Source organism: Equus caballus, chromosome 16, assembly GCF_041296265.1.
Source record: "Equus caballus isolate H_3958 breed thoroughbred chromosome 16, TB-T2T, whole genome shotgun sequence".
Taxonomy (NCBI): domain Eukaryota; kingdom Metazoa; phylum Chordata; class Mammalia; order Perissodactyla; family Equidae; genus Equus; species Equus caballus.
In genome coordinates this window covers 48,548,845-48,575,051 of record NC_091699.1, presented here as the reverse complement: position 1 = coordinate 48,575,051, position 26,207 = coordinate 48,548,845, and the positions used below count along the sequence as shown (strand labels likewise).

General features: G+C 39.1%; 1 protein-coding gene and 1 pseudogene across 14 annotated transcripts in view; one reads left to right on the top strand and one right to left on the bottom strand.

Annotated features, from left to right (window-relative positions):
* The window catches only part of RBM6 (RNA binding motif protein 6), a 110,014-nt gene that overhangs the window by 58,700 nt on the left and 25,107 nt on the right, over positions 1-26,207 (top strand). Inside the window, exon 1 of one of the 14 annotated variants that reach the window (XM_005600648.4) lies at positions 21,356-21,602. The exons of the other annotated variants lie outside the window; for them this stretch is intronic. Coding sequence (XP_005600705.1) covers positions 21,600-21,602 — 3 coding nt within the window. The 5' untranslated portion in view covers positions 21,356-21,599. Of the gene's footprint in view, positions 1-21,355; positions 21,603-26,207 lie in introns of those variants that run through there. 14 annotated transcript variants of the gene reach the window in all.
* LOC102150126 (iron-sulfur cluster assembly enzyme ISCU pseudogene) lies at positions 11,231-11,832 on the bottom strand (annotated as a pseudogene).

Genomic DNA, 26,207 nt, shown 5'->3' with positions numbered 1-26,207 from the left:
ATTTCCCTGATGGTTAGTGATGTTGAATGTCTTTTCATGTGCCTATTGGCCATCTGTATATCTTCTTTGGAAAAACGTCTGTTCAAATCCTCTGCCCATTTTTTGATCAGGCCGATTTTTTTTGTTGTTGTTCAGCTTTGTGAGTTGATTATATATTACAGAGATTAACCCCTTGTCAGATATATGATTTGCAAATATTTTTTCCCAATTGGTGGGTTGTCTTTTTGTTTTGATCCTGGTTTCCTTTGCCTTGAAGAAGCTCTTTAGTCTGATGAAGTCCCAGTTGTTTATTTTTTCTTTTGTTTCCCTTGTCCAAGTAGACATGATATTTGAAAAGATCCTTCTAAGAGCAACGTCAAAGAGTGTACTGCCTGTATTTTCTTCTCGGATTTTTATGGTTTCAGGTCGTAACTTTCAAGTCTTTAATCCATTTTGAGTTAATTTTTGTGTGTGGTGAAATATAATGGTCTGTTGTCCAATTCTCCCAACACCATTTACTGAAGACTTTCCTTTCCCCCTTGTATGGTCTTAGCTCCTTTGTTGAAGATTAGCTGTCTGTAGCTGTGTGGTTTTATTTCTGGGCTTTCACTTCTGTTCCATTGATCTGTGTGCCTGTTTTTGTACCAGTACCATGCTGTTTTGATTACTGTAGCCTTGTAGTATATTTTGAAGTCAGGGATTGTTATGCCTGCGGCTTTGTTCTTTTTTTGTCAGGATTGCTTTAGCACTTCGGGGTCTTTTGTTGTCCCATATGAATTTTAGGATTCTTTGGTCTATTTCCGTGAAGAATGTCATTGGGATTCTTATTGGGATTGCATTGAATCTGTAGATTGCTTTAGGTAGTATGGAAATTTTAACTATGTTTATTCTTCCAATCCATGTACATGGAATATCTTTCCATTTCTTTATGTCATCATCGATTTCTTTCAATAATGTCTTATAGTTTTCCTTGTATAGGTCTTCCACCTCCTTGGTTAAATTTATTTCTAGATATTTTATTATTTTTGTTGCAGTTATAAATGGGATTGTATTCTCGACTTCTCTTTCTGTTAGTTCATTATTAGAGTATAGAAATGCAACTAGGGGCCAGCCCCATGGCTGAGTGGTTAAGTTTGCGCACTCTGCTGTGGCGACCCAGGCTTTTGCCGGTTTGAATCCTGGGTGCAGACATGGCACTGCTCATCAGGCCATGCTGAGGCGGCATCCCCCATGCCACAACTGGAAGGATCCACAACTGAAAAAATACACAGCTATGTAGCAGGGGGCTTTGGGGAGAAAAAGAAAAAAAGAAAGTGCAACTGATTTTTGTAAGTTGATTTTGTACCCTGCTACTTTGCTGTAGTTGTTGATTATTTCTAATAGTTTTCCAAGGGGTTCTTTAGGGTTTTCTCTATATAAAATCATATCGTCTGCAAACAGCTAGAGTTTCACTTCTTCATTGCCTATTTGGCTTCCTTTTATTCCTTTCTCTTGCCTAATTGCTCTGGCCAAAACCTCCAGTACTATGTTGAATAAGAGTGATGGGAGTAGGCACCCTTGTCTTTTTCCTGTTCTCAGAGGGATGGTTTTCAGTTTTTCCCCATTGAGTATGATGTTGGCTGTGGGTTTGTCATATAAGGCCTTTATTATGTTGAGGTACTTTCCTTCTATACCCATTTTATTCGGAGTTTCTATCATGAATGGATGTTGGATCTTGTCAAATGCTTTCTCTGTGTCTGTTGAGATAATCATGTGGTTTTTATTCCTCATTTTGTTATTGTGGTGTATCATATTGATTGATTTGAAGATGTTGAGCCATCCTTGTGTCCCTGGTAGAAATCCCACTTGATCTTGGTGTATGATCTTTTTAATGTATTGCTAGATTCGGTTTGCCACTATTTTGTTGAGGATTTTTGCATCTATGTTCATCAGCAATATTGGCCTATAATTTTCCTTCTTTTTGTGTTGTCCTTGTCTGGCTTTGGTATCAGGGTGATGGTGGCCTCGTAGAATGTGTTAGGAAATGTTCCATCTTCCTCAGTCTTTTGAAATAGTTTGAGAAGGATAGGTATTAAATCTTCTTTGCATGTTTGGTAGAATTCTCTAGAGAAGCCATCTGGTCCTGGACTTTTATTTTTTGGGAGGTTTTTGATTACTGTTTCAATCTCTTTTACTTGTGATTGGTCTATTCAGATTCTTTACTTGTTCTTCCTTCAGTTTTGGGAGGTTCTATGAGTCTAAGAATTTATCCATTTCTTATAGATTGTCCAGTTTATTGGCATATGGTTTTTCATAGTGTTCTTTTATAATCCTTTGTATTTCTGTGGAATCCATTTTAATTTCTCCTCTTTCGTTTCTAATTTTATTTATTAGAAACTTCTCTTTTTCTTAGTGAGTCTGGCTAAGGGTTTGTCAATTTTATTTATCTTCTCAAAGAAGCAGCTCTTTGTTTCATTCTTTCTACTGCTTTTTGTTTGTTTGAATTTCATTTATTTCGCTCTAATTTTTATTATTTCCCTCCTGCTAACTTTGGGCTTTATTTGTTCTTCTTTTTCTAATTCTGTTAGGTGTAGTTTAAGATTGCGTATTTGAGATTTTTCTTGTTTGTTAAGATGAGCCTGTGTTGCTATGAATTTCTCTCTTAGGACTGCTTTTGCTGCATCCCATGTGAATTGGTATGGTGTGTTTTCATTGTTATTTGTCTCCAGATTTTTTTTTTTTTTTTTTTTTTGAGGAAGATTACCCCTGAGCTAACTATTGCCAGTCCTCCTCTTTTTGCTGAGGAAGACTGGCCCTGAGCTAACATCGTGCCCATCTTCCTCTACTTTATATGTGGGATGCCTACCACAGCATGGTGTGCTAAGCGGTGCCATGTCTGCACCTAGGATCTGAACCGGCGAACCCCAGGCCACCAAGAAGCAGAACATGTGAACTTAACCACTGTGCCACCGGGCCGGCCCCTCCAGATATTTTTTGAAATCCCCTTTAATTTCTTCAATGATCCATTTGTTGTTTAGTAGCGTGTTGTTTAGTCTCCACATCTTTGTCACTTTCCCAGCTTTTTTCTTGTACTTGATTTCTGGTTTCATAGCATTATAGTTAGAAAAACTGCTTGATATGATTTCAGTCTTCTTAAATTTATTGAGGCTTGTCTTGTCTTGTCTATCCTTGAGAATGTTCCATGTATACTTGAGAAGAATGCGTATTCTGCTGTTTTGGGGTGGAATGTTCTTTATATATTGATTAAGTCCATCTGGTCTAGTTTTTTGTTTAAATCTACTATTGTTGACCTTCTATCTGGATGATCTATTCATTGATATAAGTGGGGTGTTAAGGTCCCCTACTATTATTGTATTGTTGTTAATATCTCCTTTTAGGTTTGTTAATAGTTGCTTTATGTCCTTTAGTGCTCCTGTGTTGGGTGCATATATATATATATATACATATATATTTTTTGTTTTTTAAGATTTTATTTTTTCTTTTTTCTCCCCAAAGCCCCCTAATACATAGTTGTTTATTCTTCGTTGTGGGTCCTTCTAGTTGTGGCATGTGGGATGCTGCCTCAGCGTGGCCTGGTGAGCAGTGCCATGTCCGCGCCCAGAATTTGAACCAACGAAACACTGGGCCACCTGCAGCGGAGCACGCGAACTTAACCACTCGGCCACAGGGCCAGCCCCTGGGTGCATATATATTTATAAGTGTTATGTCTTCTTGGTGGAGTGTCCCTTTTATCATTATATACACCCCTCTTTGTCTCTCATTACCTATTTTATCTTGAAGTCTACTTTGTCTAATATAAGTATGGCAATACCTGCCGCCTTTTGTTTACCATTAGGTTGGAGTATCATTTTCCATCCCTTCACTCTGAGCCTGTGCTTTTCTTTGGAACTGAGATGTGTTTCCTGGAGGCAGCATATTGTTGGATCTTGTTTTTTAATCCATCCAGCCACTTTGTGTCTTTCGATTGGAGAATTCAATCCATTTACATTTAGACTGATTATTGATATAAGAGGGCTTAATGCTGCCATTTTATTGCTTTTTTTCCAGTTCTTCTGCATTTCCTTTGTTTCTCATCCTGTGTATTTCAGAATACCAATTCAGTTCCATAGTTTCCTATGATGGTTTTCTTAGTTTTCTCTTTATTTATCATTTGTGTCTCTGTTCTGATTATTTGTTTAGTGGTTACCATGAGGATTATATAAAAAATCTTATAGATGAGATAGTCCATTTTCTGATAGCCTATTTCCTTAGTCTAAGCAGATTCCATCCCTTTCTACTTCCCCTTGTAAGTTATTATTGCCACAACTTATTCCATCTTGTGTTGTGAGTTTGTGGTTAAAATGACGAGATTACATTTATTTTTGGTGTTTTCCTTCCCTTTATCTTTAGTGTTATAATTAAGTGTTTGCTAACCTGTTCTGATAGAGAGCTTCAATTTTCTGATTTGGGTCAACCTGTTTATCTCCTTTCTCAAGGCTTTATAACCCCTTTCTTTTTTTTTTTCAGGTATGAGGGCCTTCTTGAGCATTTCTTGTAGGGGGTATCTTGTGCCAATGAATTCCCTCAACTTTTGTTTATCTGGGAAAGTTTTTATTTCTTCATCATATCTGAAGGATATTTTCACTGGATAGAGTATTCTTGGCTGAATTTTGAATATATCATTCCACTCTCTCCTAGCCTGGAAGGTTTCTGCTGAGAAATCTGCTGAAAGCCTGATAGGGGTCCCTTTGTAGGTTGTTTTCTTCTATCTTGCTGCCCTTAATATTTTTTCTTTGTCATCGACTTTTGCCAGCTTTACTACTATATGCCTTGGAGAAGGTCTTTTGACATTGATATAGTTAGGAGATCTATTGGCTTCTTTCACTTATATTTCCAGCTCCTTCCCCAGTGAAGTTCTCAGCTCTTACTTCTTTGAACAAGCTTTCTACTCCTTTCTCCTCTTCTCCCTCTGGAATACCTGTAATCCTTATCATGTATCTCCTAATTGAATTGGATATTTCTAGGAGAATTTCTTCATTTCTGTTTAGTCTTAGTTCTTTCTCCTCCATCTGAAGCATTTCTATATTTCTGTCCTCCTATATTTCTGTCCTGCTGATTCACTCCTCCATAATATTATTCAGGGAGTCTAGAGTTTTCTTTATCTCACCCATTGTGTTTTTCATCTCCAACATTTCCGATTGGTTTTTCTTTATAGTTTCAATCTCTTTTGTGAAGAAGTTCCTGATTTCATTGAACTATCTGTATTTTATTGTAACTCGAGTTTTTTTTTTTTTTTTTGCTTTTTCTCCCCAAATACCCCCAGTACATAGTTGTATATTTTAGTCGTGGGTCCTTCTAGTTGTGGCATGTGGGACGCCGCCTCAGCGTGGCCCAATGAGCGGTGCCATGTTCACGCCCAGGATCCAAATCAGCCAAACCCTGGGCTGCCGAAGCAGAGTATGCAGACTTAACCACTCGGCCACAGGGCTGGCCCCCCGTTGAGTTTTTCTATGATAGCTATTTTGTATTCTTTGTTATTTAGTTTATAAATTTCTGTGCCTTTAGCACTGATTTCTGGGTGCTTGTCATTTTCCTTCTGGTCTGGAGATTTAATATAGTTTTTCATACTGTTTGACAACATGGGTTTGTTCCTCCATATAGTGATAGTATCTGGTTGCAGCTTCCACCTGCTACTACAAGGTAGGGTCAAGAGCTGTGTATTCTGAGCCCACTGCAATCCATGGCTCACTCACTCAGAGCTGCTACTCTTCTATCTGTGCTGGAGTGCCGGGCATGGGGTGGGACACTTTCTTTTGCCTGCACAATCCTGGGGGTGCTCTGCCCTCACTGTCTGCTCTCCTGGCATGCTGGCTTGATGCAAACACCCCTGCAACAGCTTAGCCTAGCCTGTTCCCTTAGGGTAGGAGCTTTAGAATGAGACCTATTTGATATATTGACCAGAATAAGTTCTTTAAATAACCAAAGGTGATTTTTAGAATCAGCCTGAGATATGACTAAGGTATTCTGTTATCCAGCAGACATACCTGCTAAATATGGGGGGTCTGGGGCTCAGCATATTATACACATTTGGTAGCAGTGACTGGAAAAACCAAACAAATTGAGATTTCTCTAAACTGATTGTACTTCACATGTCAGATAATTTTCCAGGGAATATTTAAAATGTGGGTGCTGATTTTCACAGCCCTTGGTTATAGTGTATCAAACATTTGAAGACTCTTTGGATCATCTTTTCATTTGACTTTATTTTAGAAGAAGGTTTCACAGAGCCATGTAACTGGGGCCAGCATGCTGAACTGATGATAAAGACTAAACTCAAAGATGCATACATTTTATCTTAATATAAAAAACACTTTGCTGTAAATGGAACCTACTCTGCTATGTAATACTGATTGATCTGTCTGGAAGCACACTGGAAATATTAGAAGCAACTAATTTTAACTTTTGCTAATATAGTGAATACTGAACAACTCCTATGTGCAAGACTCTGGGTTAGGTGGTATACATTTACTAATGAATAAAATGCACATATCTCCCCACATTCTATTGGGGAAAGACTGTTTAAAAGCTTTTAATTTTTTGAACTTTTCATTTTGGAATAATTTCAGACTCTAAAAGGGTTACAAAAATAGTAGAAAGAATACCAAATACTCTTCACTCCTACATTTCATAGTACAGTCATCTAAATCAGGAAGTTAACATAGATATGATACTATTAAATCTAGAGAACATTTTGAGATTTTGCCAGTTGTCCCATAATGTCCTTTTTCTGGTAAAGGATGCAATCCAGGATCACATGTTGTATTTAGTTGTCATATCTCCTTTTTTTCTCTGTGACAGTTCCTCAGTCTCTCTGTCTTTCATGACCTTGACACTTCTGAAGGGTACTGGCAGTTATTTTGTAGGACATCTTTTAATTTGGGTTTGTCTTTTTCCTTGTGATTAAATTCGGATTATGCATTTTTTGGCAAGAATACCGCAGGAGCAATGTGGTGTTTTTCCCGATACAGCATCAGGTGGCACATGGTTTTGTTTCATTACTAGTGATTTTAACTTAGACCACTTGGTTAGGGTGGTGTTTGTCAAATTTCTCCACTGTAAAGTTACTATTTTAGGTATAATTAACTTATTGATTCATGATAGTTAATAAGTATCTTGTCAGGACATACTTTGAGATTATATAAATATCCTGTTTCTCAGCATACTTTTTTCACTTAATAATTATAGCATCCATTGATGATTCTTGTGTATAACAGTCGTTACTGTGGGGTTTGTCTAATGGTAAGTTTCTATTTCCATCATTTCTTCCACATTTGTTAGAATTCTACTATAAGGAAGAGCCATCCCTTCTCCATTTTATTTAGTTATTTATTTGTATCAGAAATGATTAATGGATATTTATCCTATGAGTTATAACTCATTACTGTTATTATTTTGTTAAAATTTTCTTAGGTTTAGCCATCGCAAGCCTTTAAATTAGCTACTGTATCCTGTCAACATGCCTTCATCTTTTTTTTTTTAAGCACTTCCTTCCTTTCTGGCACCTCAAGATATTCCAGGTTCATCTTATGTTTTCCCTGCCCCCGCTCTGGAATCAGCCATTTTTCCAAAGATCTCAGGTTTTTTAAATTGGAGAATGGTGTTCAGAAACCATGATCTGGGCACTAGATATGCTCATTGCTGCTGAGGTTCATTGTTTTTAGTCCCTCACAGTAAACAGAACTAAAAATATATGGTTTATACACACATATGCATTTCTGTACCTATCTGTCTGTGTGTATATATTAAAAACCATGATTTCATGATAATAACTCCAATTCCAATTCAATATCAGAGTTTATTCTAGCCTGGGGCGAGCCTGGTGGCGCAGCGGTTAAGTTCCCACCTTCTGCTTTGGCAGCCTGGGGTTCACCAGTTCGGATCCCTGGTGCGGACCTATGCACTGCTTGGCAAGCCATGCTGTGGCAGGTGTCCCACATATAAAGTAGAGGAAGATGGGCACGGATGTTAGCTCAGGGCCAGTCTTCCTCAGCAAAAAGAGGAGGATTGGAAGGCTGGCCCCATGGCTAAATGGTTAAGTGTGTGCACTCCGCCTTCGGTGGCCCAGGGTTTCACCGGTTCGGATCCTGGGGGTGGACATGGCACTGCTCGTCAGGCCACCTTGAGGCGGCGTCCCACATGTCACAACTAGGAGGACCCACAACTAAAGATATACAACTATGTACCGAGGGGATTTGGCGGGGGGGGGGAAGATTGGCAACAGTTGTTAGCTCAGGTGCCAATCTTTCCAAAAAAAAAAAAGAGAGAAAGATTGGCAGCAGATGTTAGTTCAGGGCTAATCTACCTCCAAAAAAAAAAAAAAAAAGAGGGGCTAGCCCCATGGCCGAGTGGTTAAGTTTGCGTGCTCTGCTGCAGGCGGCCCAGTGTTTTCGTTGGTTCGAATCCTGGGCGCGGACATGGCACTGCTCATCAAACCATGCTGAGGCAGCATCTCACATGCCACAATTAGAAGGACCCACAACAAAGAATATACAACTATGTATCGGGGGGCTTTGGGGAGAAAAAGGAAAAAATGAAATCTTTAAAAAAAAAAAAGTAATACAATTTATTCTAGCTTTACCCCATTCCTTGTTTGTAATTCCTTTTGCTAACTATGAAAATCTTAGCTCTCATTATCCACAATATATTTGCTTATTTGCTCAATCCTAGGATATACATAAGTAATTTCAGAATTTTTAATTCATATGCCTGTAAATAACTAGAGTACAGTATTTGGGGACAGTTCTTTTTGTCTTTAGCCTGAGAGTGTATAGTCATAATACTGTTTTCCAAAGTTACTTAGGTTGGTTCTTCACCACCCTGCCCACTTCTCAGTGCGATTGTTGCTCATTCTACTATAGAAAAAAGTGGAAAACACAAGTTAAAAGAAAAAGAGTTAACATCTTCAGTAATCTCTGTACTGCTCTTATTATTTTTTTAATTAATGGAATTTTTTCCTCTCCTTTTAAATAGACTTTGTTTTTTAGAGCAGTTTTAGGTTCACAAAAAAAATTGAGCAGAAAGTATAGAGAGTTTCCATATACCTACCCCACCTCCACCACCACGCGACTCGCAGCCTTTCTGTCCTGCACCGGTGTGATAGATTTGTTACAGTCAATGAAACAACATTGATACATCATTACCAACCAAAGTCCATAGTTTTTGTGAGGATTGACTCTTGGTGTTGCATAGTTTTCTGGGTTTGGACAAATTTATAATTACATATATCCACCATTATAGTATCATACAGAGTAGTTTCACTGCCCTAAAAGCTCTCTGTGCTCCACGTATTCATCCTTTCCTTCCCCTAAACCCCTGGCAACTGCTGATTATTTTAATGTCTATATAGTTTTTTCCAGAATGTCATGTAGTTGGAATCATACAATATATAGCCTTTTTAGATTGGCTTCTTTCACATAGTAATATGCATTTAAGGTTCCTCCATGTCTTTTTTTTTTTTTTTAATTTTTTTCCTTTTTCTCCCCAAAGCCCCCGATACATAGGTGTATATTCTTTGTTGTGGGGCCTTCTAGTTGTGGCATGTGGAACGCTGCCTCAGCGTGGTTTGATGAGCAGTGCCATGTCCGCGCCCAGGATTCAAACCAACGAAACACTGGGCTGCCCGCATCGGAGTGCGCAAACTTAACCACTCGGCCATGGGGCCAGCCCCCTTCCATGTCTTTTCAAGGCTCAATAGCTCTTCTTTTTTTCTTAAGCTCTGAATAATGTTCCATTGTCTGGATAAACCACAACCTATACATTCACCTACCGAAGAACATCTTGGTTGCTTCCAAGTTTTGACAATTAAGAATAAAGGTGCTACAAGTATCCACGTGCAGGTTTTTATGTGGATGTAAGTTTTCAACTCCTTTGGGTAAATACCAAGGAACGTGATTGGTGGATCACATGGTAAGAGCATGTTTAATTTTGTAAGAAACTGCCAAACTGTCTTCCAAAGTAGCTGTAGCATTTTGCATTCCAACCAGCAATAAATGAGAAGTCCTGTTCCTCCACATCCTCACCAGCATTTGTTGTCAATGTTTGGAATTTTGTCTGTTTTAATAGGTATGTAGTAGTATTTCTTTGTTTTAATTCGCACTTCCCTGATAACATGAATGCGGAGCATCTTTCATCTTTTCGTATGTTTATTAGCCAAGTTATAGGTCTCTGTGTGTGTCTTTCCCCCCCCCCCCCCCCGCCCCCATGTTCTTTAACAAGTTGGGCAGGTTCCCTAGTTTGCTGAGTTTTCATCATGAAGAGGTATTGGGTTTTGTCAAATGCTTTTTCTGCATCTATTGATATGTTCATCTGATTTTTTTTCTTCTTTAGCTTGTTGATGCAATGGATTACATTAATTGATTTTTGAAAGTTTAACCAGCCTGGTTCAACTATATACCTGGAATAAATCCCAGTTAGTTATGGTGTATAATTCTTTTTGTATGTTGTTGAATTTGATTTACTAATATTTTGTTGAGGATTTTTACTTCTGCATTCATGGGAGATATTGGTCTGTAGTTATCTTCTTATTATGCCTTTGACTTGCTTTGGTGTTAGAGTGGTGCCTGTCTCATAGAACGAGTTAGGAGTTCGTATAATTTCTTCCTTAAATGTTTGGTAGGATTCATCAGTGAACCCATCTGGGCCCAGTACTTTGAGTTTTGGAAGATTATTAATTACTGATTCAATTTCTTTAATGGATATAGACCTATCCAGATTATCTTTTTCTTCTTGTATGAGTTTTGGCAGATTGTATTTTTCTAAGAATTGATCCTTTTCATCTAGGTTATCAAATTTGTGGGTATAGAATTGTTCATAATATTCCTTTATTATCCTTTTAATGTCCATGAAATCAGTAGTGATGGCCCCTATTTCATTTTTTTTGTCTTGTATTCTTGTATTTACTGTATATATGCAGATCAGTCTTATGTACAATACTCTATTATTCTATCAAATAATCATACCAAGGCATTCTCTTGATAATCTTCCCCAAAATAGATTCAGGTAAAATAGATATCTGTGCACTTCGTGGACTAGCAAAACTTCAGACTTCATTGTTGATTCCAGTTTTGAGGCCATATACACAATTTAAAATATACATAAACTGGGTTAAGGCTATAAGAGTGGGCTGAAAGAAACCACAGGATCTGGAACAATTAAACTCTGTATTTCGCTTGCATCAGAGCCACAACGTGAACGCAAATGCTGTGCGTATCTCACAGCTGTCTGTTGTAGTGCGGGGCCTTCTGAACAGCCACGGAGGCTGCCCGGGCTGCGCAGACAGCCGACACGACTCACCGGAGGCTGCGCCGAGGGCTCATTTCCTCTCCGCCTCGCCTTTCTTGGGTTCTTGTTTCAGCTTGTAATCAGCAAGGGTGGTCTTGATTGCATCTTCAGCCAGCATGGAGCAGTGCAGTTTCACAGGAGGAAGGCAGAGTTCCTTGGCGATGTCTGTGTTTTTGATGGTCAAGGCTTCCTACACCGTCTTCCCTTTGACCCACTCGGTGGCTAACGAGCTGGGGGCAATGGCAGAACCACAGCCAAACGTTTTAAACCGGGCGTCCACCATCTTCCCCTTTTCGTCCACTTGAATCTGTAGTTTCATCACATCGCCACATGCTGGAGCCCCCACTAATCCAGTTCCAACATTTTTAGATGTCTTGTCAAGGGACCCTACATTTCTAGGATTTTCATAATGGTCAACAACCTTCTTGTGATAGAGCCCGGCCAGAGCTGACAGCTCCCAGGCGGGCAGGGGCAGGCACCGCAGCAGCAGGGCCGGTGCCGCTGCCTCAGACGGCCCGCTCCAGCCGCGACCATCTTGCGCCTCCCCTGTTTAATGAGTTCATAGTAGTTTACATCATTGTGAAATTTCACTTGTACATTATTTCTTGTCTGTTGGCATATACATGCTCCCCTTCACACCCTGTGCCCACCCCCAACCCCTTCCCCTGGTAACCACTGAACTGTTTTCTTTGTCCATGTGTTTGTTTATATTCCACATAGGAGTGAAATCATATGGTGTTTGTCTTTCTCAGTCTGGCTTATTTCGCTTAGTATAATACCCTCCAGGTCCATCCATATTTTTGAAATGGGATGATTTTGTCCTTTTTTATGGCTGAATAGTATTGCATTGTGTGTGTGTGTGTGTGTGTGCACGTACACACATACACACCACATCTTCTTTATCCAATCATTAGTCAATGGACAGTTGGATTGCTTCCATGTCTTGGCTATTGTGAATAGTGCTGCAGTGAACATAGGGGGACATATGTTACTTTCAAGTTGTTTTCAAGTTGGATTGTTGATTTCAAGTTGTTTGGGTAGATACCCAGTAGTGGGATAGCTGGGTCATATGGTACTTCTATTTTTAGTTTTTTGAGGAATCTCCATGTTGTTTTGCATAGTGGCTGCACCAGTTTGCCTTACCACCCGCAGTGTATAAGGGTTCCCTTTTGCCCACACGCTCTCCAACATTTGTTGTTTTTAGTCTTAGCCATGATAGCCACTTTAACGGGTATTAGGTGATAGCTCATTGTAGTTTTGATTTGCATTTCCCTGTTGATTAGTGATGTTGAACATCTTTCATGTGCTTCTTTGCCATCTGTATATCTTCTTTGGGAAAATGTCTGTTCATATCCTCTGCCCATTTTTTGATCAGGATGTTTGTTTTTTTGTTTTCAGCTGTATGAGTTCCTTATATATTATGGAGATTAACCCCTTGTCAGATATATGATTTGCAAATATTTTCTCCCAATTGGTGGGTTGCGTTTTTGTTTTGATCCTAGTTTCTTTTGCCTTGCAGAAGCTCTTTAGTCTGATGAAGTCCCAGTTATTTATTTTTTCTTTTGTTTCCCTTGTCCAAGTAGACATGGTATTTGAAAAGATCCTTTTAAGTTTGATGTCAAAGAGAGTACTGGCTATATTATCTTCCAGGAGTCTTTTTTTTTTTTTTTTTTTTGAGGAAGATTAGCCCTGAGCTAACATCTGCTGCCAATCCTCCTCGTTTTGCTGAGGAAGACTGGCCCTGAGCTCACATCTGTGCCCATCTTCCTCTACTTTATATGTGGGACGCCTACCACAGTATGGCTTGCCAAGTGGTGCCATGTCCACACCTGGGATCTGAACCAGCGAACCCTGGGCCGCCGAAGCGGAATGCCCTCACTTAACTGCTGTGCCACTGGGCCAACCCCCCAGGTGTCATTTTTTGATATTAATAATTTATATTTTCTTAGCCAGATTAGGTATTTGTCAATTTTATTGATCATTTCAAAGAACCAGCTTTTGGTTTCTCTGATTTTTCTTTATTGATTTCCTGATCTATTTCATCGATTCCTGCTTTAATTTTTATAATCTCTTTTTCTGCTTACTTTGGATTTAATTTGCTCTTCTTTTTCTAGTTTCTTGAGGTGGGAGCTTAGATTATTGATTTTAGATCTTCATTTTTTTCTGTTATGTGCATTTGGTGCTATAAATTACCCTCTAACACTGCTTTGCTACATCCCACAAATTTTGTAAGTTGTGTTTTCAGTTTCATTTAGTTCAAATTTTTAAAAAATTTCTTTTGGGATCAGCCCCATGGCTGAGTGGTTAAGTTCACATACTCTGCTTTGGTGGCCCAGGGTTTCGCCAGTTCAGATCCTGGGCGCGGATCTAGCACCGCTCATCAAGCCATGGTGGGGTGGTGTCCCACATGCCACAAATAGAAGGACCCACAGCTAAAACATACGACTGTGTATTGGGGGGCTTTGGGGAGAAGAAGGAAAATAAAATCTTTAAGAAAAAAAAAATTTCTCGAGTGATTTCTTCTTTGACCCATGTGTTGTTTAGAAATGCTTAATCTCCAAGTACTGTATTTGGGGATTTTATACCTCTCTTTCTGTTACTAACTCTTGGTTGAATTCTCTTGTTGTCTGAGAGAATACTTTTTGTAATTTCTGTTCTTTTAAATTTGTTAAGTTGTGGTTTATGGCCCAGAGTGTTATCTATGTTAGTGAATATCCCATGTGCACTTGAGCAGAATGTGTATTCTTCTCTGGTTGGGTGAAATATTTTATAAATATTGATTATTTTACTAATATTTTGATGCGTGCCCTTCCAGATTTTTTGTTGCGCATATCGTCTATAATCTCTACCTTTATAAAGTAAGATAATCTTGTACACATGATTTTATAACCTTTTCACTTCAAATATTGTGGACATGGGGCCGGCCCGTGGCCGAGTGGTTAAGTTCATGTGCTCCGCTTCAGCGGCCCAGGGTTTAGCCTGTTCAGATCCTGGGCGCGGGCATGGCACCACTCATCAAGCCACGCTGAGGTGGCATCCCACATGCCACAACTAGAAGGACCCACAACTAAAAATACACAAGTTTGTACTGAGGGGTTTGGGGAGAAAAAGGAAAAATAAAATCTTTAACAAAACAAAACAAAAACCCCACAAATATTGTGGGCATACTTGGTCTTTAAATAATACATTTTTATCACATCACTTTTAATGGCTTTGTAATGCTTCATAATATAGATTAACAAGATTTAACTAGTTCTTCACTTGACATTTTGAGGTTATTTCTTTATTATACAATGCTGTGGTGAATATCCTTGTAGCTAAATAGTCACACATCCTTAATTTCTTCTTTAGTTAATTCTTCCAGGTAGACTTGCCAGATTAAGAGTTAAGTATATTTTATGACTTCATAAATGTAGTCAAATTGCCATCCAGAAATTTCCTGATTTATTCTTTTACTAGTGGTGTTTGAGAGTACCTGTATTCCCAGCATCCTAACTAATGCCAAGTGTTAATAGCAAAATACCTGAACTGAGTATTGGCACATGGATGTTTGTTACTGTATTCTCTAATTTTCTGCGTGGTTTGAAATATTTCACAAGTTTAAAAAAAAGTGTTGCCAGTGTAGCAAAGAAGAGGATGATTTAATTTTCCTGTCTTAGGTTATTGGTGAGATAGAACATTTTTATGTTTGATTACTAGTTAGTTTTATTTCTTTTGTGAATTGTTGGTTCTTGATGTATATTCAGCTACAAGTGAAAAAAACAGTATATCTTAATTACCCAGTCTAGTCTTAAGGTAAATACATATGAGATATCTATTAGACTTTTTGAAATGTTGAAAATAAATGATTACCTTGAATATGAGGTCAGGTTTCCTAAAAATTTATCCCTTAGAAAAGAGAGAATTTTTTTTTTTTAAGGTCTTTGTTCTTCTGGGCTATTTTGTCGTTTACTTCTTTTGAGTCACAAAATATTATTTAAGGAAGATATATTAGTTACTGACCCAAGTCCATGTTAGTTTTGGATGGTCGCCTAATAGAATCTGTTTGTTAGGGGTTTTTTTTTTAAGGAGGCAAATAAATTTAACAGAATTTCAGTGATTGTTCTGGGGTTATAATCTCACAAATAAAATAAGTATTCAGAGTCACTTAAAGGACCAATAAAAGAATTGACTATTGTAATTTTATGCCAAAAGGTACTTGTGGCTTAGGATAAACTTCCCCACAATGACATTATTCACAGAGTCAAAATGTGGTATATCTTAAACACCTTTGATGACGATTTAAATGATGTGCTTTAGAAAATTGCTGGATGACCTAAAATGGCTCTGTTGGTGGTGGAAATGCAGCATGTACAGTGAATTATCACAAATTGAATATACCTGTTGTCTTAGTCCTTTGGGGCTGCTATAACAAAATATCATAGATTGGGTGGCTTAAACAGTAGAAATTTATTTCTCACAGTTCTAGAGGCTGGAAAGTCCAAGATCAAGGTGCTAACCAGTTTGGTTCCCTGTGAGGGCCTTTTTCCTGGTTTGCCAACAGCTGCCTTCTTGCTATATCCTCACATGGTAGAGAGAGGGGTCATCTCTCTCTTTTCTGTTCTTCTAAGAGTACTAATCTCATTCCTGATGGCTCCACCTTCATAACCTAATTACCTCCCAAAGGTTCCCCCCCTCCAAATAGCATCACCTTGGGGATTAGAGCTTCAACGTATGAATTTGGGGGACACAACATTCTGTCCATAGCGTCTATGTAACTATCACCCAGGTCAGTAAACAGAATGTGCTGCTCCATATGCAGAAGCCTCTCTTCCGTCTCCTGGTCATTATCCTTTTCACCCTTTCCAGAGGTAGTTGCTGTCCTAAGTTTGTAGACTAGAGTCCTTTGACTTGCTTTTGAGTCTTATGTAAATGGAATCACACAGGATGTATTCTTCTGTCCGACTTTTATACTTGGTGTTATTTTTGAAATTCATCTTTTGTAGAACTGAGATGTGTTAATTTTCTTTGTTATACAGTTTTTCAATATAAGCATATATCACAATTTATTCATTAGTTCTACTGTTAAAGGACTTATAGTTTTTTTTTCATTTCGGGCTGTTTCAAAGTTGTTATTTCTCTTGCAGAATAGGCATACTCATTCCTGTTAATATATACCCATGAGTAGACTTGTTGGGTTTTGTGTGTATCTTCAATCTGTCACCTAGTAGTTTATACTTTCATTGATTGCTGCCTAGAAACAGTCATTCGAGGCTATTGATGCTGGTACTATGTTTATATGTCTGCCAGTGTGCAGGTATTGGAGGTACAGTAGTAATTAAGACCATGTTATTTTATTTTATAATTTAAGCGTATAAGACTAATTAAATTAATAAATTGCTAGTAGGCATTTGACTGTCTCATTTACATCCCTAAAATTTTGTTCATTCAAGGTCAGTGAAATTGCTTTTCAGCCATATTTTTGTTGGGGAAATGGATATTCCCTTCTAGTTAGAGTCCTCTAATTTTCAGTTATGTGTGGTCACTGGGAACCAGAGCTTTGGACAGCATTTTGGGTGTGATAAGGAGAATGAGTGTTGGCAGTGGTGTGCATGGTTAGAAGGGAAAAGGTTGGAGGCAGAGTGCTCACTGAGAGGTGATAGGGTGAGGACAGGTCAAGTGGCCTAGGGTATAGCAGAGGAAGGAAGGAAATTCTTGAATATCTTTGTTTTGGCAATAGTCTTGCAGCCCTGAAAGCTTTTTTTGTTTTGTTTGTTTTAATTGAGGTATGTCACATAGCATAAAATTCACCCGTTTAAAATGTACAATTCAGTGGTTTTTAGTATATTCACAAGGTTGTGTGACTATTACCACATCTAATTCCTGAACTTTTTTTTTTTTTTTTTTTTTTTGGTGAGGAAGATTGGCCCTGAGCTAACATCTATCATGAGTCTTCCCCTTTGCTTGAGGAAGATTGGGCCTGAGCTAATATCTGTGCCAATTTTCCTGTATTTTGTATGTAGGATGCCACCACAGCATGGCTTGATGAACGGTGTGTAGGTCCGCTCCCAGGATCCAAACCTATGAACCCCAGGCTGCCGAAGTGGAGCACGCGAACTTAACCATTATGCCACTGGGCCAGTCCTGTAATTCCTGAATAGTTTTATCACCCCAAAAAGAAACCCTGTACCCGTTAGCAATCATTCTTCCTTTCCCTCCATTCTTCCTCACCCCACGCTCTAGACGTCCACTAATCTGCTTTCTGTCTCCATAGATTTGCCTGTCTGAGATGTTTCATATAAATAGGGTCATATGCTTTTGCGTGACTAGCTTCTTTCACTTAGCATAATGTTTTCAAAATTCATGTTGTAGTATGAATCAGCACTTCATTCCTTTTTATGATTGAATAATATTCCACTGTATAGGTATAATACATTTTCTTTATCTGTTCATTAGTTGGTGGACATTTGGGTTGTTTCCACTTTGGGCTACTATGAATAATGCTACTGTGAACATTCATGTACAAATTTTTATGTGGACATATGTTTTCAGTTCTCTTAGGTATATATCTAGGAGTAGAAATACCAAATCTTTCAGTTTTTTTCAGGAGCTTTCTCCAGTGGATAGCCTACCTGTACTGTGGTGTTGAAAACATGGAACACTCACAGTTCTAATGGTCAGGTTTCAGTCCTATTACGGAAGCCCTGGACATTCACATTGCAATTTTCAATTCTCCCGTGGGCTGTGGGGTTTTTTTTGTCAGGTGTCTCGGGACATTTGCTGTCTTGGACGTGGATCAGTCTTTGTTGTTTGTGTTTTGAGAGTATCAAGGGTTGGCATTTGACACTTGAACAGCTCATTTTCTTCTTTCCATTTCTTAATAGGTTCTCCTGCTCAGAGTCAACGATTAAATGGCACGTTTATTGTTTCTGCCTATGCATCTGATAATGCTCATGTTGTCTAGTTCCTGAGGTATTTTAGTTTGAAGGTATAGGGTAAAGGTCATTTCTTTTCTTTTCTTTTTTTAAAGATTGGCACCTGAGCTAACAACTGTTGCCAATCTTGTTGGGGTTTTTTTTTCTGCTTTCCCACCAAATCTACCCAGTACATAGTTGTATATTATTTAGTTGTGGGTCCTTCTAGTTGTGGCATGTGGGACATGCTGCCGCAGCATAGCCTGATGAGTGGTGCCATGTCCGCGCCCAGGATCCGAACCTGTGAAACCCTGGGCCACAGAAGCGGAGCCCGCGAACTTAACCACCCAGCCACGAGGCTGGCCCCAAGGTCTTTTATTTTCTTTGACCTGACTCCTATGTACTGTGAATCCAGAGCGATGCAGGATATATTAGGTTCCCTACAAACTGGAGAAGTGCCAGCTCAGAGGCATGTTTGCATTTGTTCCTAGCGGGTTTCCGAGCTCAGCTGGACCTCTTTAAGGTCAGAGAATGTTCGTTTGGGCACCTTCCCTAGGAAAATGCTTCTCATGGCTTTTCTGAGTGCTTAGGATGAAGGAGGCTGTCCATCGTCAGGCTTAAGTTGTTTCAGGATAGTACTGGAGCCCTGAGAAATATGGAATAAAGGAGTAAATAGTTAGACTAGACAAAGTGCCTGAGTAGTGACTGGTGAAGATCTATGTACAAAAAGCAAATGTCACCAGATATGATTAGCCGTCTCTAGATTGAAAAATTCATGAGGGCAGGGACTATTTATTTTCTTTTTTTCCCCACTTCTTTGTTTCCTTCACTGCCAAAATGGTTTAGTGCTGTACCTAGGAACATAAGATGTGCTAGATAAATATTTGTTAACTGGATTAATGTTGAATAAAGTGGTTTCTGACTCTGTATTCCTTCTTTATAAGCCCTTAGCAATCTTTTTAGTTTCTGCATAATGTAGAAGGCTCTTGTCCCCTCAACCTGAGAACCTCTTCATTTGCCAGATCCTGGTACTTCTACTAGGTTTCTACTCTATAATCTTTGATAGTGAATAGTAATATACTACTTCTTTTCTGACAGAGGTAACCACATCTTGTTTGTTCTGGCTTCCAAATTCCTGTCTGATTCTTGTCCTCAGACTCTGGGAAATAGTGAAAGGAATAACTTGGAAAGTGCAGGGTAGTTCAGGCAGGTTGTCAGGGGCCTTGCATTTACTTTTTAATTTGAAGATATGGGAGAGGCACAAGAATGAAACAAAATCAAAATGACACTATAGGGAATCTCTTCTTATGGTAGTATACAGACTTGGCTGGAGGGGAGAAACTACAGAGGAAAAAGTTCCTTCGGATCTAAAGCAGTAGTTGAGATGTGAGGAGACGATGGCTTGCACTGGGATCCTGGGAGTAGATATGTAAGGGAAAAAGTTTGAAAGAGAGTTTGAACAAAGAATTTCTAGGGTTTGATAACACTGGATATTGGACAGAGGGGCAAAAAAAGAGGGCAGATTCAAACGCCACTCAGAGGTTAGAAGAACAGTAGTACCTTGAACAGAAATAAAGCATGTGGAGAGGGAAGGCATTTGAGAGGGAGAAATGAAGATGACTGTTTCAGATATGTTGAATGTGAGGTGACAGCAGGACTTTTAGGTAACCATTAAGACACAGGACTGGAGCTTGGCAGAAAAAACATGAAGTTTGTTTCATTGTCATTCTTTTATACCTTTTGTTCCACTACTTAACTGGTTTATTCTACAGCTTTCTGTTTTTTTCATAGTCTTTGTCTTTTGAGCAAAATACCTACTCTGCCTATCACCAATAATTTCCAAAAGTATCTATATCAGTTAGGATTAGATTTGGCTGTGAGTGACAGAACGCTAAAAATAACTGTAGCTTAAATGAGTTTATTTATTTATTTCTGTCTAATGTAACTGAAGTCTAAGCTATCCAGGCTTTCTTATGATGGTTCCATGATCAGCAGGAACCCAGGCTCCTTCAGTCGTGTAGCCCTATCATCCTCAACATGTGACTTCTACCTTATTGTCTACAATGACTGCTTGAGTGTCACCCATCACTTTGACTTGCTGACCAGTGGGAAAGAAGAAGGGATGCAAATGGACATGATCCCTCCCTTTAAGAACCTCCGGGACTTTGCAAGCACTGTTTCTGCTTATGTCCAGTTAATTAGAATTTAATCATGACTGCACTTAACTGCAAGGAGAGCTGGGAGACCTCTTTACTCCAGGCAGCCATATGTCCAGTTAAAAATCAAGGATTTGCTTCCAAGGAAAGGGAAGCAAATAGGCATTGGGAGACTGCTCAGAGTCCCTTACTTTTTCAGATTGAGAACCAGATTTCTAATTCTTTCAGGTCACAGAACTTGTTTCTCCAAACCTTAACTATCCCTATAATAATAAAAATATACTAAATAGTAATAAAATATAATAAAAAATATGTACACTTCTGTTCTTGTATTCTTTAAAATGACACATGGGGGCCAGCCCCGTGGCCAAGTGGTTAAGTACACACACTCCGCTTCAGCGGCCCAGGGTTCGCTGGTTCGGATCCTGGGCGCGGACATGGCACCGGCTCATCAGGCCATGCTGTGGTGGCATCCCACATGCCACAACTAGAAGGACCCACAACTAAAAATATACGACTATGTACTGGGGGGATTTGGGGAGAAAAAGCAGGGAAAAAAAAGTAAAAAAAATATAAAATGACACATAGACTGATGACTAGTAGCTAAAGCATATACTATAGAATAGACCAGCATTGGTGTCAGTGTCTAAAGTTTGAATACAAAATCAGTAGATTCAGAAGCTAAAGAAGTTACAGTATGGTAAAGACCATTTTTTACCTGAGCAGCTTTGGACTGTAGTTTTTCTACATGAGTTGTTCTAAATCTTATTTTGTATAAACATAGAAGATTCCTAGAAAACAGAAGTAGAATGCCTCCTATCTGAAAGCACCAGCATTTCTGCCAGGCCTGTCTTAGCAAGAATAAGAATATATCTTGATCTTATTTTTTTCTAGGCTTTCTCACTTTTCTTAAGTATGTTTTATCATTTTCTGCTCTCTGAGTCACATCCAGCTTTCCCCATTGTATGTGCAGCTCACAGTACTTTTTTTTTTTTTTTTTTGAGGAAGATTAGCCTTGAGCTAACATCCACCACCAATCCTCCTCTTTTTTGCTGAGGAAGACTGGCCCTGAGCTAACATCCATGCCCATCTTCCTCTACTTTATATGTGGGACGCCTACCACCGCATGGCTTGATGAGCAGCACCATGTCCACACCTGGGATCCGAACTGGCGAACCCCGGGCTGTCAAAGCAGAATGTGCACACCCAACCACTGCGCTACCAGGCCGGCCCCTCACAGTACATTTTATACATGGTAAACTGTCAGTAAATTGACCTCTTAGCATAAACATTCTCTCTCTCTTTTTCTCTCTTCACTTCTCACAGTATTAACTCTTTCCATTCTGTACTTCTGATAAGAATTTCAGATAGAGATATATGCTTCTATTTGTTTAAAAGTGTACTTGTTTATCGTCCTCATGCTTTAAAACATAAGCTCCATAAATGCATTGCTAGGTTTTGTTCACTGCTGAAACCCCCATGCCTCGTCAGGTGTGAGAAAATATTTGTTCTTGAACAAAGAATGCATATCATATTCTGGCTAATGATTTCAGGGGATGAAGAGTTGGTAGGAAAAGGGTAAAGATATTTTTTAATCTATAAAACTCTAGACATCTTCCCTCAAGAAGAAATAGTCTCAGTACATTGAATTGAAATCTTTTGGAGAGGAATCAGTTCTGTGTTTTAATGTTGACCATCTTCCTCAACCTCAGTTTGGTTTATACTGCCTGACACAGTCTTTCAACAGGACAGAACACGAAGTTGGGACGATCCTAGAATATCTAGAGATGCAGTCTAGTCTGTATAGTAGAAACCTTAAGATACTTCCTAATACTGCTTAAGGCTCTTCCTTTTCTAATGGTTTTTTTCCCCCAGTTTTTCTTATAAAGAGGAGAAATTTTCAATTATATGATTATTTATCTTGGTTATTTTGATAGCCTTCAAACAAATATAAGGGGTGCATTTTAATACACTGAATGTTGTATCTTAGGTCCAAGGGTGTTTAAAGGAATCCAAGTGTTAAAGTCTGTGATAGATTTTGAGGGCATACACGTCTGATCAGGAGGATTTCTTGATGGCTGTGGGCTGTGCCTTTGTAACTCCAGCTGAGGCGTCCTTGGAGACCTCTTGGCTTTGTCTTCTCCCCAATTCCTGGATTACCAGAGATTTCTGCCCTGTGCAGAGATTATTCCTTCATTCTCTATATGTATCTGCCGCAATAGCAGCCATGATATTGTAACTCAGCAAATATTGCTTCCTCAGTATTGACTAATTTAACTTGAACATGTCTTAAATGTGAAAGCTACCTCCTCCTTTTTATTTGGGGCTGAAGTTTGATAATTCTGTGCTGTTTGCATGTGAGAATGAGTAGACCTAAAAGGATTAGGGACCTAACCTCCTGTCCCAATGGACCTTTTCTGACTCGAAGATTCCATTCTTAGTCTTTTGTAGCTTCTGTCAGAGTGGCATTGGGTCTATAGCTTTTTGCCTAAGAAAAAAAGAATAGTGAGCGGTTACCTCCTAATATGGTGGTTGAGCAGTGTGTGTTCAGAAGTCTGGCGGCTCCCTATGTTATTCAGCTTTTCAGGGCACTTTCTGCAGAAGCAGTGTCAGCAGGGTTCTCTGAAATGTCTGAGCAAGGACAGTGAAGCCAGAGATGCTAATAGAGACAGCCTTCAAGAGAGCTAACATTCTTGGGCGGGAGGCAGTAGATAAAGAGCTGGTGGAAATCATCTCTTTTCAATGGTGATGCGGGAAAAATAGCTGCTGGTTCTTTGGGGGATTCCTGGGGGACACTATGCAGCCTTTGTGGTGGGCTCAGCAGTATGGCCTATGCAGTGTCTTAGAACTTGTGGGCCTCCTCTGCTCTCTTGGCTGTTCCTGCCACCACCTGACATCAGCTCTGTAAAAACAAGAAATGAGAGAGAAATAGTTTGATTATGTTATTCAATAAACAAAGGGAAATAAGGAGCTTTACATTTTCCACATTGATTTCAGAAACTCCCTTTTTCTTCCCCTACAGCAACTCAATTTAGAGATCTAGACAATGAAGCATGCGTGTATTTTGAACTTAAGGTCCACTTTTTCCAGAAGAAAAGAGCCAGGGGATGTAGAACAACAGTCATTTCAGAATATGAAAATAGAGCTGCCTTTCAACTGTTTGGGGAAAAAATGGCCCTAATTGCCATAGGAGAGAGTCTCTCTTATCTGGAGTGAGAAACCTCTGCCCTGCATGCCTCAATTATTTTAGGGTTGTCTGAGAAAATTGTTAGGAAAGAACAAGCTGTATCTTGTTTTTGTATCTATTCTACTTTTTGAGTACTTTTGTTTCACTATGATGTGATCAAAACCAACTGAGAAATGAGATAAAAATAAAATGGAAGTTTAGAAACCTGAATTCTGAAGGGAATTCTGATGATTATCAATAAAATATGTTCAAACATAATCTGCTCTTTACACTAAGAATTAAGTCATATCTGTTTGGAAATAAATTATTGATTAACCAGAGAAATCTTAACTAGACTGAGGTCCTTATAAACATTGGATGAAACATTGCTCTAAAACACACGAAATTATAAAAACTGAAAGTTTCAAAAATATTTGCATTTTAGTGGTTCACATTTGTTCAGTTTTTCCAAGTACTAATAGCTAGAGCTTATAAATCATTTCTTTATAGTCAGATGTTTGTGGTAAAGGAATTTGCTGAGTGCCCCATTTACCTGGCAGTCTCAGTCCCTGTGATAGAGAGAAAAGACTTTTGGCTATTTTAATTATTATTTGCTTACTCATTTATTTATTTGTTTACTTATTTTTGACTCAAATGACTGTTAGAATCAGAGTCTTCCTGGATCGAAGTTAATGAAATTATCTCCAAGACTTCAGATCACTGATTTTCTTTCATAATGACAAGAGGCGTTTTCTAGAGGAACTGGGCTCTTACTTTAAAACACACAAAAGACTGGCAGGGAATGGTGGTAAAGTAGGTGGAATGTATTCTCAGCAACAGATGCCTTTAAAATAAGCAAGTTGCTGTACACCAGGGCCTGGTCTAGAGTGTGTTGTGTTCCTGAATAGAGTTTATCTTGAGACTCTGACTTTGCCAGCTCTGAGCCTGGTAGGTGGGGCTCAGTAAAACACAGGCCAGCCATATTGCTTCAAAGAGCACAAATACAGTTTTAGCAAGATGGCTGGTTGTATCCTCTTAGGAAAAGACAAACTGGTCAGGTAGTGAAAAATCTTATTAAGGAACATTTTAAAAAATGTTTTTGTTGTTCTTTCATCTGGATGAGAAAACATATCTCAAGATAAGTAGCAGCTGAGAGGGCAGTGTCTCTTTGCCCCTCAACCTTAAATTGGACCCTGAAGTAGGATTCTGTTTCCAATGGAGATCCCATTAGTGCCTCATCTGCTGGCTGCTCAGAGGGCAACTCAGATCCTGTCAGGTGAAAAGCCAGTTAAGCAGAGGGTACAAGATCAGTGGACAGAGCTATAGAGTTGTCACAGAGCATTTTGTGTGCTTCCCTCAGGATTTCTGGCCTCTCCTTCCCTCTCTCCTTCCTCTCCCTGTCTCATTTTGGTTTTGGCCTTTGGGAGTACTGAGTTTTACAAAATGTTTGGACTATAACATATCCTTGCAACCAGAAAGAATGAGCCTGGCTGCTTTGCAAAAGATTTCTGCAAAAACTACCTTTTTATATTAAGAGGAATGACATACATCTGTTTCAAACCTGTTATGTTGTTCCTCTTGCTTCACTCTTTCTGCAGGTACATTTGATTGTCATGGTTGTTGAAACTCCTGGTAACAGCTACTTACTAGCAGCCCTCTTTGTCTTAGGCTTAGCGTCTAAAGTAATTGTAGGTGCTTTAAGAACATAAAGAGCACCTAAGCAGGCCAGTTTGGGGGATTGGCAATGCTATTAAGAAGCAGCATCTTTACAGCAGTATCTCTAAAAACTCCCTCTGTGGGTCCATTGCCTCTGAATTTCTGTAGACTTTACCTTGTGCATCTTTTCATCAGAAGCCACCTTTTTGGTGTGGCAAGTATTATGTGTTAGCTGACTCTCTGGAAATATAAAAACGAAGAAAAGCAATATGGTGAGAGAATACCTGACTTTTAGTCCCGTATGTGTTGCTAACTAACTCTGTAATCGTGAGCAGGCTGCTCCCTGTATCTCAGCCATACTTTCCCATGTGGAAATAGGTTTTATATATGCCCTACTTGTTAGAATTGAGCAAGATGACATCTGTAAAGGATGCCTTTGTAAACTGTAATTGCTTTGTGAATAAAGATTACTATCTCTGATAAACAGTACCAGTTCTCAGCCACCAGTAACCTGATTCTCCCATCTGTGTTTAGAAGAAGCACAAATCTACGAAGAGAGGTTGCTGATTTTTCAGTGTGAGTTGTGTTTACAAGGCTCACATACTTTCTTCTTGCCTTTTGATCATATCTGTCTCTCTCTCTCCATGCTTTAATGGGATGATCTGTTATGTCACACAGCAACCGTATTCTCAATACAGGGTTAAACTGTGACTGTGTTTGTGTTGGAGATCTTAAATAAAGATGCAAAGCTGCTGGCTAGAAATGTTCTTTCCTCTCCGTTTTCTCTTGTATCTCCCTAGTACCTTAAGAATCCTTGGGCTTGGTTATGAGCCAGCTGGAGCATATGGTAGAGTCTCAGTTCTCTAACCCAAGTCCTTTTCACAGGTTGACAGTCACAGAATGGAGTTATGGAGTTTCCAAAAGCAGCAGCAAAAAAGGGAAATGGAAATATGGATATTGAGTTCAGCAGCCCTCAGACCCAGAGTGTGCTCCTCTGTAGTGTCTGTGAGGTGGAGAGTAGAACTTGCTTTGCTGTTC